Genomic DNA, 15,272 nt, shown 5'->3' on the forward strand with positions numbered 1-15,272 from the left:
TCCCAGACACTCCAAGTGAACATGGAGTTTGAACTCACACGTGGCACTCAATGTATGTTTGTTGAGCAAATAAAGATTTAGTTGCTGTGGTTGTGTGGCAGTTTTATGTTGCAGTGGTTTGCAGACAGGGATTATGTCCGTCTCTTCTGTGTCTGGGGCTGACCTCAGCTTCAGTGGCTGGTTGGTCCATGGCTTTGTTCCAGCCCTGACTCAGTCTGACCACTGGCTTGAGTGAGTGTCTACATGAGAACAAACCATGTGGTAGGAAGGAAAAAGGGCTCCTCTGAGCCCCAGGAGACTTGATTCTGAGCCCCGGGCTGCTGCTGGTCCGTAACTTCATCTTGAAGAAGTAACAATATCTCTGGGATCTGGTTCCCTCATCCTAGCTTCTTAACCTTTCTTTGTACCAGGGTCTTCCATGGAGGTCTGGCAAAGCCCATGACTCCTGCTCAGAATAAAGTTTTCAAATGCCTAAAATAAAATGCAACACCCACTAGAATGGCTGTCATAAAAAAAAAAATGGAGAATAACAAATGTTGATAAGGATATGGAGAGATTGGAACCCTCATGCCTTGCTGTTGGGAATGGAAAATGGTGCGGCCGCTGTGGAATACAGTTTAGCAGTTCCTCAAAAAGTTAAACAAAGAATTACCCTATCTCCCGGCAATTCTATCCTCCGTATTTACCCAAAAGAACTGAAAGCAGGGACTCAGATAGATGTTTGTATGCCAGTGTTCACAGCAGAATTATTCACGGTAGCTAAAAGGTGGAAACAACCCAAGTATCCAGCAACAGATGAATGGATAAACAAAATGTGGGATCTACATATAGTGGCATATTATTCGGCCATAAAAAGAATGAAGTTCTGATACATGCTATAACATGTTTGAACCTTGAAAATATTGTGTTAAGGAAAAAAAGCCAGACACAAAAGAACAAATATTGTATCATTCTGCTTATATGAGGTACCTAGAATAGGCAAATTCATAGAGACAGAAAGTAGAACAGAGGTTCTGGGGGTGAGGGAAGGGAGGAATGAGGGGTTATTTCTTAATGGGTAGGGAGTTTCTGTTTGGGATGATGAAAAAGTTCTGGAAACAGACAGTGGTGATGGTTGGACAACAATGTGAATGCACTTGATGCCAGTAAATTGCATGCTTTAAAATGGTTAAAATGGTTCATTTTATGTCACGTATATATAACCACAATAAACAAAAAAAACCAAACAAATAAATGCAAAGGATAAACTACAGTTATCAAGATATTAAAACAAAAAAAATTGGGGATAGAGTCATATATGCACTTTTAAAAAGAACATTAACAAGATCAAGAGGCGTGTCCACTAACAGTGTGATTTTGATGTGGTGGTGAGTGTAAACATGATTTTGAGTCATCTCCGACAACCACACATGCCATGAAAATATCTGTGACCTCTGTTGGTGAGACGGCACTGCTACTGCTCCTGTGGTTTGTGGTTTACAATCACAATAGCAGGAAATGCTAAATTGCAGTTAGAGGTTAGTGGAAAGGATGTAATTTTTTTCCCATCCAAATTATGAACCCAGTGAAGTCTATCCAAGGGCTCTTTGGGGTCTGTAGACCCCAAAATCTCTCAACTAGATGATCTCTAATTCTCTTCTAATTAAAATGGTGTGATCTAGGAGTGACTCTGGCTTCATCTGTATATCATACATAAATTAACATCTCTGATCAGATTTTTCTTATCTGTAATTGGGAATCACTATGAAATCTACCCTTCAAGGGCTTTTTGAGGGAAAAGGAGATATGGCAAACAACAGATGCTCTGTAAAACCGTACCACTCTTTTATAAATGCCAGGTATTATCAGGGAAACCTAAGGTCAACAGAGACGCCTTCCCCGTCCCCCATAAACCCATCCCTCAGGTCTCAATGTTCCTTCAGAATTTTTGCTAAGAGCTTTGTGAACCATGGGAACAAAATACCAGGCACTTTGTGTCAAAGAATACAATGCCCCATATTAATACATAGTGTTAAGAACTATACTGTATGCCAAGAGATTTGAAAATACAGACAAACAATTTTTAAGGAAAATATCAATTATCAAAATAGACTCAAGAATAAATAGAAAACCCAAGTAGACTAATGACCCTTAAAGAAATTGAATTAGTTGTCAAATATATCCTCTCTGTGGAAGGCACCAAGCAGAGATGGTTTTACAAGTTTTACTAGCTCTTGAGGACTTCTTCTTTCACTGATCCTATATAAATTCTCCCCCAAAAGACCCATACTGCCTGAAACTGGGGAATTTGTACCAGACCCTAAAGCATGAAAGGCAGTGAGCTAGATGTGACCCTGGCATCACCGGCACCCAAAACGATGTTGTGTACACTACAGATACTCAACGTGTATTTGTTCAATAAATGCATAAATGATAAAACCAAGCCAATTATGAAACAAAAGATAATGTATTAGAACTAAACTATTTTGGTATAGAAAAATAGCTAGGTAAAATTGATGGATTTTCCTATTCCTCTTCATTTTGGAGACAATTTTGAGTTTGGTTGGAAGAGGGGAGTGGAGGAAGCTGCTTCCTTCAGTGGATGGGACACAGGACAGTCACAGGGACACTGGCATCCGGGCACATATGGATGAACGTACCTCTAGGAGGAGGGGATGCTTCCCTGGCTACCCTACCAACAAGTTCCAAAGATCTGAGGATTTGTCATCTGCCTAGCACAGATGGGGATTCTCAGTACATATTTATTCAATGAATGGATCAAGGAAACTGGAACAAGCCCGGGTGTCATGGCTGGAAATTAAGAGCTGGAGACGGAAAGCGGCCTTTCGCAGCCTTTGCCAGTTCTGAGTCCTTTGGACAGGATTCCTCTGCAGTTCACTCCATGGTCCAACCTGACTTTAAAGGCCTCTGGGGATCATCCTCCCAGGGCTTCTGAGGGCCAAATGCCCCACACTACACATAATCTATTGTGCCTTTCTGAAGGCCTCTCCTGGCTCTGAGCCCACATCGCCAGATGCTCACGTTCATCTTGTTTCTCCCCCAGACCCTTCCCCTGTATCAGCTCTTTGTACGTCTGGCCATCTGGTTTTCTCTTTGCTGTTCTTACTCATTGGCTCGCTACGGGCTTGTGATAACTTCTCCCTCCTCCTCCCTACCCGGCCCCACATACTCTGAGTGGCCAACACACACACGTTGCCCTCCTTTCATCTTTCCCTATAAATCAGCCTCCTCTGGCTATATTGAAAGAAGGCTTTTCTGAGCTAGTGGTTCTAATTCTTGGCTTTTGAAAAATCTTCCTCGGACTTGGTTTCACATCCTGGCTGGATTGCACACATTTCCCATCTGCAGCCCTAGGATGTTGGCTGTCCAAACCACTGCGTTTGTCCAATCTGCTTTAAGGACTCAAAAATATGCGATGGTAAATTAATAAGTAGCACACCGTTGAAGTCTCTGAACATGCTTCCTCAGCATATGTCAGTAACAGTTATATCACCCCGAAATGGGACTATAAAGTGGACCAGAGAGGAAAAAGAGGCCATTTAGGAACATGGCAGAGAAAACATATTGTCCTCCACAAACTGGGAAAGTGAAAAGCAAAGCAGTGTGTTACAGGCTGAATTGTGACCCCAAAATTCATAAGTTGAAGTCTTAATCCCCTAGTACCTCAGAATATGACTATATTTAGAGATGGGGGTCTTTAAAAAGGTAATTAAGGTCAAATGAGGTCATTAGGGTGAGCCCTAATCCAACATGAATGGCGTTTTTATAAGAGGAAATTTGGACACAGACAGGTACAGGGGGGAGGCCAAATGAGGACACAGAGAGAAAGAGGCCATCTACAAGCCAAGGAGAGGGGCCTCAGAAGAAACCAACTCTGCCAACACCTTCATCTTGGACTTGCAGCCTCCAGAACGGTGAGAAAACAAACTTCTGTTGCTTAAGCCACTCAGTCTGTGGTACTTTGTTACAGCAGCCCTCTGGAGCCCTAAACTCGAGCCTCCTGAGTATTTCTTCTCATGAATGCATTAAATGTTTAAAGGTTAATTACCCAGGTAACTTTTTGCAGTAGCTCTCCCTGTATTTTCTGTATCTAATAGTCATTAAATATTTAGACAAAAGTTTTTAAAGTAAAGAGGATTATTCTTTATAGTCATTTCAAAAGAATATAAAATACTCAATATTTTCAGTATGGACTTGGAGAAAGACACAGAAAATATTTTATTAAATTTGAAAATGATTCTAACTTGCTAAGTAGGAAAAAGATATTAAGCAAGAATGATGAACCTAAATGAAGATGACATTTAATACAAAACAATGTAAAGTATTCTACTTAAGTTAAAAAAAAATCTGCTACATGATAGCTATTAAGCCATGCGTAATAAAGGGTTAGTGATTTTCATTCACTGCAAGCTCTACATGAATTAACCAAAAAAGCTAATACAATTTACCTGTAGTCATTCTTTCATTCATTCAGTTAACATTCCCAGAAGTGAAACCCAGGGATTCAACAAATTATATGTTGCTAGTCACTAAAAATTTCTCAGTTTCTCCCTTGTTTAAAAAATGTTACTTCAAAGGCAGGTTTTTCTGGGAAAGCAAATGTTTAGCTTTTCCTTCTTTTTAAACAAGGAGAAAGTCCTTATCCTCCAGTTAATTTCCTCACTCTGCAGGCACCTCCTCAGATCCTGGGACGTGGGAGTTTGCAGATGAGAGGCTTATTAACCCTCTACTGGCAAGGACATCAATGTCTCTGATGCCAGAGGAGCCTTTTCCTTTCCTTCCTGGGCTAACCCAGGGCTATAAAGTTTCATATGGAAGAAAAATCTGTTTCCTTGAAAGTCCAGTTGTCTGGTTCTGCCTCTCCTCACTAAGGTCTTAATAACAAGTCTAAACTCTTCCATATACAGCCCTCAGAGAGCCTTACATCTTCTATTCTTTTCAAGCTCAACATCCTCAGGTCCTTCAACTCTTTTTGCACACGCCCTGGCTCCAGAAACTTTTACCAGTCTGGTGGCTCCTCTCTAGAGGCTTTCCTCCTTGTTCATTTGTTAGTTATTTACTCCTTCTCTAGGTATTTATTGAGTGCCTATTGTGTACCTGGCACGTTACTAAGCTCTGCCGATACAACACAGACAACTGAGCAGGCAATCACTGTACAGGCTGCTAAGAGCTGTGCTGGGACACACGGCATGCTGCGGGAATGCACTGCGGGCTGTTAAATCCCAACCTGAAAGATTAACAACACTTCCACTAGACCTGAAAGATGCATCCAACCCGGTTGGATGAAACAGAGGAGGTAGGCTTGCAGAAATGGGTTTGAGCAGAGTGTGAAATTAATAAAAGAACTTGACTACTTTGGAAAGCCTGTAGGGAGAGCTCTCACACCCGCCATACATCATTACTCCAAACAAGAAGAGAGATGAGCTTGCATCTCTGACAGGAAGGTGTTTGCTACTTTAGCACAGCGGAAGGAAGGAAGGCTTCTCTATCAGTTCTCTCCCTGTGGCCACGGCCCAGCCATTGAGAGACTGCAGCAACCCAACCAATGAGAAACCTTTTACACTTTGGACTCCAGTTTCCTCCAATGAACTCTTTGCTTATTGCAGCCCTGCCCAACTCCCCCTTGTCTTCTATAAAGGCAAGCCCCTTCCTTTGTCTCTCTGGATTTGCCTGTGTTCCACCATAGCCTGCGTATCCCGAATTGCAATTCTTTTAGCTTGTCCGAAATAAATTCATTGTGAGGGTAAAACAATTGGCCATTTTACTTTTTAAGTTCACAAGAGGAAACGATTACTTGCCTTCTAGTGTCCTACTTCTGCTGCTCAGTGGTTGTACAACCTTGAGCAAGACATTTAACCTAAGTCTCAGTTTCTTCATCTAAAAAACGGATAATAGTACCATGCAGAGTGAGTTGTGTCTGGCACAAAGTAGATGCTCACACACACACAAAAAGTCAGTTAAGGAGACCTGAGACATAATTGGCTCCAGAGGTGGGGGCCTAAGGTTGTATGCCTCAGCCTAGGAGAGCACCAGCCATCAAAGAGGAGAAAAGAACAGTGGCTATGTCGCCCACTAAGGGGATGTCTCCCACCCTCATCCCCACACACATATACACTGCAGGTGCCAAACACACGGGCAAGCTGAGGATAGAACATCCTGGAACTGAAGAAGGAAATCAGAGAGGGAGAGACCTGAAAGGAAGAGATAAAGGAGAATTATAGAAAAGGAAGGGGGTGAAGAGTTTAATAGGGAAAAGAAATAGAGAAAGAGGGGAGAGAGAGAATCTGTAGGAGAAAAAAAAATCAAGTTATTTATTCATTGGCTAGGAAAGTTTTTAACTTTGTGGCTTACTGGAAGTCACATACTATGCTTTCTGGGGTTCTCCCAGTGTTAATCACAAGATAGGAATGAGGAATTCAGTTCATACAGTTATAAAAAATGAATGATAGCAGACACATTGGGTAATACATAAAACAGGGCACAGGCAGGAAGAGATGCAATTTATGCATCTGGGCTGAGCAGCAGGTATGACAGTCCTTCCAGTGGGTCCACATTTCCGACTGAGATTGTAGTGCAGAGGAGGCAGAGAGGAGAGCTGAAAAGGGGGTGTGATTTTACTCCAAAGAATTTTTTTTTAAAGACTGGCACCTGAGCTAACATCTGTTGCCGATCTTTTTTTTTTTTCTTTTTCTCTTTTCTTCTTCTTCTACCCAAAGTCCCCCCGGTACATAGTCGTATGTTCTAGCTGTGAGTGCCTCTGGTTGTGCTATGTGGGATGCCGCCTCAGCATGGCCTGATGAGCAGTGCCATTTCTGTGCCCAGGATTCGAACCAGTGAAACCCCCGGCCGCCAAAGTGGAGCGCGTGAACTTAACCACTTGGCCATGGGGCCAGCCCTGTACTCCAGAGAATTTTATTGTTAAAAGCCTTTGCTATAGTTAAAACAATTCCATAAGCTCTGCACATCAACCTTCATTTTTACAATCAGTTCTGATGATAAAGACAGCCACCAGACACTCAATTCTTTAGATGTGTGTTAATCGCTGTGCTGTAAGAGGCTGGCTCCCTGTACAGGCTTGAGGCCCACCTTTGCCAACTCCCCCTGGCTAGAAAAATACTAAGCAGCTTATTTTCAAAGCCCCAGAAAGGGTGGACCCAGCCTACAGTTAGTTTATGCTCTCCAGCTGCAATTTTCTCTGCAGATGTTACTCCTCTTGCATTGTCTTTCTGGCTCGTGCCCCACAGCATCTCTTCCTAAGATCTCTTCCTCCTGCCCCTCCCCACTCCACCTCTTAGACTGCTCTCCTGCAATGGTTCTCACACTGAGGTCTCCAGAAAGGCAACTTCTCAGGCCCCAAACCAGACCTACTGAATCAAACACTCTGGGTGCAGGGACAGTAGTCTGTGTTCTAACAAGCCTTCCAGGAGCTTCTGATGCATAATGAAGTTTGAGAACCACTGCTTTGCTGCCTGATCCCACTGCCCCAGCCCTGCTCCCCTGCCTGATTCTACTGCCCCACCCCTTCTGTCTCAAAACTTCTCCCTCCTTGGCCTCCAGAATGTGGTTCCACCTTGGCTCTCCCACCTGGAGAGAGTGAAAGAAAGCTCAGAGTTGCATCAGGGGTTTCACCACAGGAGTCAGAGAAAGGACAGCTGGGAGGCAGGGGAATCAGTGATGTCACCACATCCTAGATGAGACCTGAAGGATCACTGACTTCAACCACCTCCCTTTATAGATGAATAAACTGGAGAAGAAAAGTGTTCTGCTCTGGGTCACTTGCTAAGTAGAAGTTGAATCGAGATTGGAACCATCCAAACGAAGATGAAATCAGCCATCTGCAGTCTCATCCACTCAGTCGTTCAACACACACCGAGGTTTTCCTGTGGGCAGGACCAAAGCCAGGGCTTGAGGTCAGCAGATCCTGGAGTAACCAGCAGCAGCAGCAGCACCTCCAAATATGAATGGGTAGTTCATTATCTGCGCAGAAACTCCTGGTCAGGGAGCGAGCTCGAGTGTGAGGTGCCTTTTTCTTTGCTCAAACACACATCTTCCCCTAGGCCACGCATCTTCTCCCTAAGAGGGGTAGGATGGAGAGTGCAGCCACCTTTTCCTTCTAGGTTTGCAGAAGCCTTGACAAGTCTGCCAAATCTCTTAACTTCTCTGAGCCTCAGCTTCCCCATCTGAAAATGGGATAAACCATAACCACTTCCCAGTGTTCTGTCTTTTTTTCACGGATTAAGTGAGAAAGCATGTCCCTACTCGCAGCAGGGGCTCAGCAAATGGGAATGCCCTCCAGAGGTGTTATGGACACATGAACAACACAGTCCCTGTCTTCAAGAGCTTACAGTCTAGTGGTAAAAACAGGGCAATTACAAAAATAAGTAGAACAGAAATCTTGCCTGGGTAGGTGCCACTATTACTCCTCAGAATAGAAGGCAGACAGGGTTGACACCTTGGCAGAGAACTGCAGTGCACGTGGCCCATCCCTGGAGGGTCCTGCCTGGCTGGGAGAGGGGGAGGTGGCATTTGACCTGGCCCTGGCTGATGAACAGGCCTTGGCCAAGGACAGATACTCCAGGTGAAAGGAAGAGGGCAAACGAAGCCCCGGAAAGCTCAGGGAAGGAGGAAAAAACCTCTAACCATGACAAAGTGGCTTCAGGGCACATAAGACTGGTGGCCTCAATGGGTCTGTGGCTCCAGGAGCCAGAGCTCTGATGGCTTCTGTCATCAGCTTTTCCTCACTCACTGAGGGTGCCAACAAATGTCAACAAGGGGGATTGTTTTAGGATGTGGAAATTCATTTACTGGCAGCCAATGCTTGAAAATGTTAATAATTATCAACCTAGGCAAAACCTCCATTGGCAACACAGAGCAGGACATTCTTAACTCTCTAGGCTAGCCAACTCCTCCAGTCACACTGCTAATTTAGGAGGTTCAGCTCCTCGTGTGAAATGCATTGCATTTTTACAAACATTTTGATGTCAGGTTTAGTTCAAGATGTATGTAGAAGTGGAACTAAATGCCTCATAATGTACTGTGATTTCCAAAGAACAGAATTTGCAGCTGTATAAAATGAGTTCTTAGATTTTTTTCTTTAGCTTTATTTTTAAGTGGTAAGTTAACTGTTAGGAAGAAATTTCACTAAATTCTGTGGCCTCGACTCCTGAACACCTCTGCAATTCTTCCCAGCAGAGTGTGGAGGCACTTCAGCTGGCACCGTACCCTAACCAGATGATGGGGCCAGCCTCCTTTTACATCTCCACCTCCTAACTTCTCGAATTTACGGTCATATTGCCACAGAGTGCTCTCTTAAAACACCAACATGCATTCTGAGTGGATGGTATTGATCCAAAGGGGAATCTATTATAGGGAAAGGAAAAGGTTTCAAGGTTAGTTAGTAGAAATAAAACAAGCTGGGTTGGTAAATTCAGAAAAGAATGCACACGTTAACTAGACCTCATAAAAGACAGACAAAACGGAGCCAGTTGGTGGAAGGGTAGACGGCTTGTGTGCTCTCATTCCAGGAGTGAGGGGAGTCAAGAATACAGTGGGAGTTTGAGCAAGAAAGGTTAAGCTTTCAAAAAAAGGCTGATATGCCTGCACTGGTTGCCCTGGAGACAGGTCCACCCCCATATGACAGTGATATAATAAAGAGAAAAAAATGCGTGCGAGCAAAGCAGGCAGTAATTAAGGGTGGGGTAACATGGCTTCCAGTTAGACCCACCTGGAGAGGGCTCTAGGGAGAAGTTTGGGAGGGGATGTGTGCCACTGATAAAAGATGGGGGTAGGAGGGAAGAATCCGGAGGCTTCCATGAGCTTATGTTCTGGGTACAGCACACCCTGCTGCTCCAACCTCTACCTCACGGCATGGTTACCTAGAAGGGACTTTGGGCTGCAGAATGTTCCCTCTCCTGGTGGCCCAGGAGTATAGGCTTGGGATTGCTCTCCCTGCCCTTTGCCGCAGCTCAGGAAGGCTGAGGCTGCCCAGACGACAGTGGGTGGAAAGGGAGTCAGCAGTGATCACCACTGCTGCCTGCTTAAAATTCTCCTGGGACTCCCACCCCCGCAGAATGAAGCCCAAACTCTTCATCAGAGGCCCCAAGATCCTAAATGATCTGATTCCTGCCTCCTCCAGGCTTGTCTCCAGTTCAGACCACCTGCCTTACAGACAAGGTGATCCCCAAGGGCATGACCAGGTCCCACCTCTCCCACCTCCACCCTCCATCCTCACTCTTCTCCAGCCGGCTCATCCCTCAGGGCTCCACATGGTCCTGACCTTCACCGGGAACATGGCTTGGGGAACTCCTAGGGGTCCCTGAGACTCTTTCAGAGGGTCCATGAGGTCAGAACTATTTTCATAATAACACTAATGTTTGCCTTTTATACTCTTATTCTCTCATGAATGTATAGAACATGAGAAGTTTCTTGACATGGTTTTAGATTCCACATTGCAACTAACGTTCAAGAAATTGTCAAGTTTTGGTGTCATATCAAAGAAGAATATCCATAATTATATGAAAAGGCTATTAACATTCTCTTCCTTTTTCCGACTACATATCTGTGTGGGACCATATTTTCTTCACGTAGTCCAACCAAAACAACATATCACGACAGATTGAATGGATGAGAAAGGAGAATCCAGCTGTCTTCAATAAAGCCAGACATTAAACAGATTGCAAAAATGTAAAACAGTGCCATTCTTCTCACTAATTTTTTTAATTTAGAAAATATAGGTTTTTATACAAATATTTTATTTATGTCATGGTTATGTTATGGGTTTATTATTGTCATTTTTAAATTAATGAATAAATAAATATTTTTTAAAGTTCTCCATTTCCATATCTGATCCAGTAAATCTCAATAGATCTAACCCACGTGAACAAAGCTCTCTGGGATCCTTGATAATTTTTAAGTGTAAAAGGGTCCTGAGACCGAAAAGTTTGAGAAGCACTGCCTTACACTGACCCTCCAGCAGGCAGAGTGGAGCTGTGCCTGGCTATGCCTCTGCTGTTGCACTCTGATTCCACCGAATTAATGATCTTTGTACATGTCTGTGTCCTCCACTACGTGTGCGCTTCCTGATGGCGGCTGCTCACCTTAAGCCCTCCATTCTGGCACAGAGCAGAAGTTCCAGATGAATGAATGAGGTAAGAGATAAGCCCCCCGTGGACACACATCACAGGCTGCCACCTGAGCAGCCTACGATCATTCACAGGAGGGGTGGATAAATACATGCACTATAGTTTTTAATTGGCTCAAATTGTTACTGGGGCTCTGACTTGAGTTTAGACATAAAATATAAACAATTTTTTAATCAGAAAATTCAAACAAAAAAATAATCTAAGAAACAATTATGTTTCTATTCTATTAAACTTTCAGAAACACCCTTGTAAGTAGCTAGTGAAATACATCATGTTGGTAGATATGATAAATACAGCCAAAATGATTTGCCACAGAAAAGTGAAATGTGGCCTGGGCAACGTTCCAAACATAGAAAACAAAAGGCCAAGAAAAGCAAATACCCATAAAACACAAGACACTATATTCTAAGAATGAAGAGAAGGTCATACGATCAGGGCAAGGGCTACAATGAACATGGCATCTCCATATTTATTTCCCGTCAAAGTAAGATCAAAAGCAGATTGTACTGGAGAATCCAGGCCAGAGTCGTGGTGTTTGCCTTCCGGTTTTATGATTCTCACTTACTCAACCACGTTCATAAGTCAAGCAGGCCTGTACTATGTCCAGGAGAACTTGCCACTCCCTGGGGTGGGGAGATGTGCCATGTTCCATCCTCCTCTTTGTCCCTGACACATTCTCCCAACAGAAGGAGAAACAGGAGGCAATACTGGATGCTGGGTTAATGTCTGGCAAAACAAGCTTCTGTCTCTTACCTCAGAAGACAAGGGGTTTCTACTTCAGAGCCTGAGCTTAGGGCGAAGGAGGAGGGCAGGAAGGCCCTGGGGTGTGAGTGAGTGTGTGTGTGAGAGAAAGAGTGTGAGATGGAGATAAAAGAAGAAAAATGCTTTCTGGCTAAGTGTGTGGTGGCTCATTCCGAAGGCAGGCCCTTCAGAAACCCAACTGTGCAATCACTGCTGGTGATCTAGGACTCAGGCGTTTCCAGTTCTCCCTCTTGCACGCGCTCTCTCTCTCTCTCTTTCTCTCTCTGTCTCTGTCTCTGTCTCTGTCTCTCTCTCTCTCTCTATATATATATGTTTATCATCTTGAAATTTGTTTTTAAAAATCTTGTAATCAGCGTACTACACATTCCCTGGTCCTTTCCACATTTGCAGAAGCCTTAGGCGTATGTCACTACGGAAACAGAGCTTCTCAGGAGACTAAAGACACAGAAGACCCAGTATTGTGGGGTCACTGTTTAGTTAACATCAGTAAAGATTCTGAACTCTCAAAACAGGGCTCTTTGGGTCCCTTTGGTCTCTGATTGTATTTTCAGCTGCTGAGGCTACCAGGCCACTGGGCAGTTCTTTCAGTGGCCTTCAGAGGGGGTCAGATTCTAGCAGTTGGCCAATAAGATATAAACGTAACACAATTTCAGAAAGCAACTTCATTGAAGTATAGTTGTGGTAAAGCTATTATTCATTGCACATCTACAATTTACATATATTACCTCATTTTCTCCTCACTAAAATTTCCAACGTCAGCATTAATATTCCCATTTTATGGATGAGGAAATTGAACCTCAGAGTGTTTACGTTGCCTGAGCACACACATCTGATAAGTACCAGAGCCAAGACCTGAACCCAGGTCTATGTCAAAATCCATTCCCTTTCCACTGGCCAGCCTGCCTAATATCCCAACATCTTAACCTTAACAAAGCCCATATTATCCATATTCTGTGGGTTTTCATGACCTTTCCTTTCTCTTGAAGAAATAAAAACAATTTACCTGAAGAAAACATGTTCACTGGGTCAGAAATAACAGACTCCTGACATTCTCATTCCTAGTATCTTAATTCAGCTCATAATGTCCCCACTTCTCTTCTGTGCCTGTCCCCGCCTTTCACAAACATGCTTGCTCTTTTTTCCATGCTGTCACGCAGGGAAGCATTATTAACACTGATTAGCTGGACAAATCCAATAAGAAAATTCTCATAACACCCTTGTCCAGATAAGTCCAACAAGGACCCTTTGGATGAAAAATCTTGCCCTTGTATACTGGAAAAAAGGCATGAGCCTCAGATTAAACAGAAAGCTTTGAAATAGAAGAGGTTTAATTTCATTTTGAAAACTCATGTACAAGCACATCCTCAACTCGGGATGCACTCACAGCCCGTGAGATCCCCTCTTCCCCAGCACACCTAACAGACGCCCCAGCGACAGAAGAGCTTCCCAGTCTCACATTCATTCCCTGGTCTGGAGATCCACCCTCATCCACCCCTTCCTGCCTGCTTCTGTAGGTGGAGCCCCATCACTCACCCAGGAGGGCTGTCTGGGGGTGGGTCCGACTGTGTCTCCCTCTGGAGATGGACCTCGAGGGAGGCCGATCCCTGGCCTCGGTGGGAAGGAGGAGGATCGGTCCAAGAATCAGCAGAAAGCAGCCCACCAGCATCTTTTCCATCTTCAAGAAGAGGATGAGGGGCTAGGCTGTGACAAAACACAAGAGAAGCGGCAGGGTGAGATTTCCAGGTCTCCTTGAACTCTAGGAGCCGCAGACCCTCACTCCACCTTTTCACCTTTCAGCCATGCTGCTTATACTTAAAATGCCTTTTGTGTGTTTGACCCTTCAGAACTTAAGTAACCCCCACTGGTAGGTTCTTTGATACTCTGAGCAGGGCACGCATAGTTGGAATTTTTGTCACTTTGGTCACTATAAGACTGAATGGAAAACTTGAGGGGGAAAAAATTTATCCTGAAGTTTCTTCTTAATTAAGTTTATTATCAATTATTCATGGTCACATTGTATATCTTGGATTTGAAAAAGGAAAAATTATATTTAAGGATTCCAAGTAACAATATTCCTTCAGTCTAATAATAGAGGATGGCACAAATTAATATCTACAAATTTCCCAAGGAATTCATGTGTAGCTAACAGAAGGTAGCATTACATAGCCAGCCTCCCAGCCTCCCACCTCCCAGCCCCCCTGTCTCCCACACACATCTATTAAGAGGGCGCATGGTGCACTGGTTCAGGGCTTCGACTCTGGCACCACACTGCAAGGCTTTAAATCCTGGCTCTGACACTTGCTAACTGTATGTGACCTTGGACAAGCTACTCAACCTCCCGGAGCCTTATGGGAATATGGGATAATATTAGTTAATTGAGTGAGTTAATATATGTAACTAAAGCATTCAGAATAGTGCCTGGCACACATGGGGAGGTAGGGACAAGAAAACAAGCAAAAGAGCTAGGGGACCAGAGAAGAATGAGATCAGACCTGATGGTAAGCAAGCAGCTCTCAGATGTGTAAAGAATTCTAACCCTGAGTTGGGTTTGCGGTATCCGCAGAGGCAAGGGGAATTTCAACCAGAGCAGCACTGCCTTACCCAGAATAGTGCTGCCTTTACCCATTTTCTGTCTCAGGCCTGGAGTGTAGCTGGTTTGAAGGCTTGGGAGGATGGATTCTAAGCAGGGAAGCGACATGAGTAGATCCAAGTTTTTTTCCCAGGATGGCTAATCTCAGGGCTTCACATGGGATGAGAAACATACTTGGCCACATGGTGAATGAGGTGAAGACTCTTCTGCCTGGCAAAATCTTCCAGAGAAGGTAATATCCTGGGACTGGGCTTAAATTTATTCTTCCATTTTCTATGACGATAATGAGTGGCATAGCAATTTAAATTAGGTGGGGAGGAGGAAATATTTAAGGAGGAATAATATTTAAGTAACATCATTTGCATGTAAAATCTCTACTAAATCCTTATCTTGTGTTTGGCAATTTCACTCAGCTGATTTCATTTAATCCTCATACCTATCTTGCAGAAATCAGAATTTTTATGTCTGCTTTTTAGAGATCAGGAAACTGAGGCTCCAAGAAGTTCAGTAACTTGACCAAGGTCACACAGCTAAAGTAAGTGGCAAAGTAGGGATTCAAACCCAGGGTAAGCAGGCCAATTTGCCAATTCATTGACTAGCAGAAACTCAATTAGCTGCAAGTCAAATTCCCAGAAGTCAGTTCATGAAAGTGCTTAGCTGTTTCACTGTCAGAGGCAGAAACAGGGCAGGACTTGAGCAGGCTCCATTTCCCAAAACCTAAAAAAACAACCTTCAATAATTCAGTGAACTGTTTGTTCAGCAAATTGCTTTCAGGAATT

The 15,272-nt window shown here is 43.7% G+C and overlaps 1 protein-coding gene across 3 annotated transcripts in view; it reads right to left on the reverse strand.

Moving 5' to 3' along the window:
- The window catches only part of MATN2 (matrilin 2), a 138,712-nt gene that overhangs the window by 102,871 nt on the left and 20,569 nt on the right, over positions 1–15,272 (reverse strand). For all 3 annotated transcript variants that reach the window (XM_046642407.1, XM_046642406.1, XM_046642405.1), the window contains exon 2: positions 13,437–13,604. In XM_046642407.1, the coding sequence (XP_046498363.1) occupies positions 13,437–13,578 (142 nt within the window). In that variant the 5' untranslated portion in view covers positions 13,579–13,604. The remainder of the gene's footprint in view (positions 1–13,436; positions 13,605–15,272) is intronic.

The sequence above is a fragment of the Equus quagga genome, chromosome 16 (assembly GCF_021613505.1).
Source record: "Equus quagga isolate Etosha38 chromosome 16, UCLA_HA_Equagga_1.0, whole genome shotgun sequence".
NCBI classification, from domain to species: Eukaryota; Metazoa; Chordata; class Mammalia; order Perissodactyla; family Equidae; genus Equus; species Equus quagga.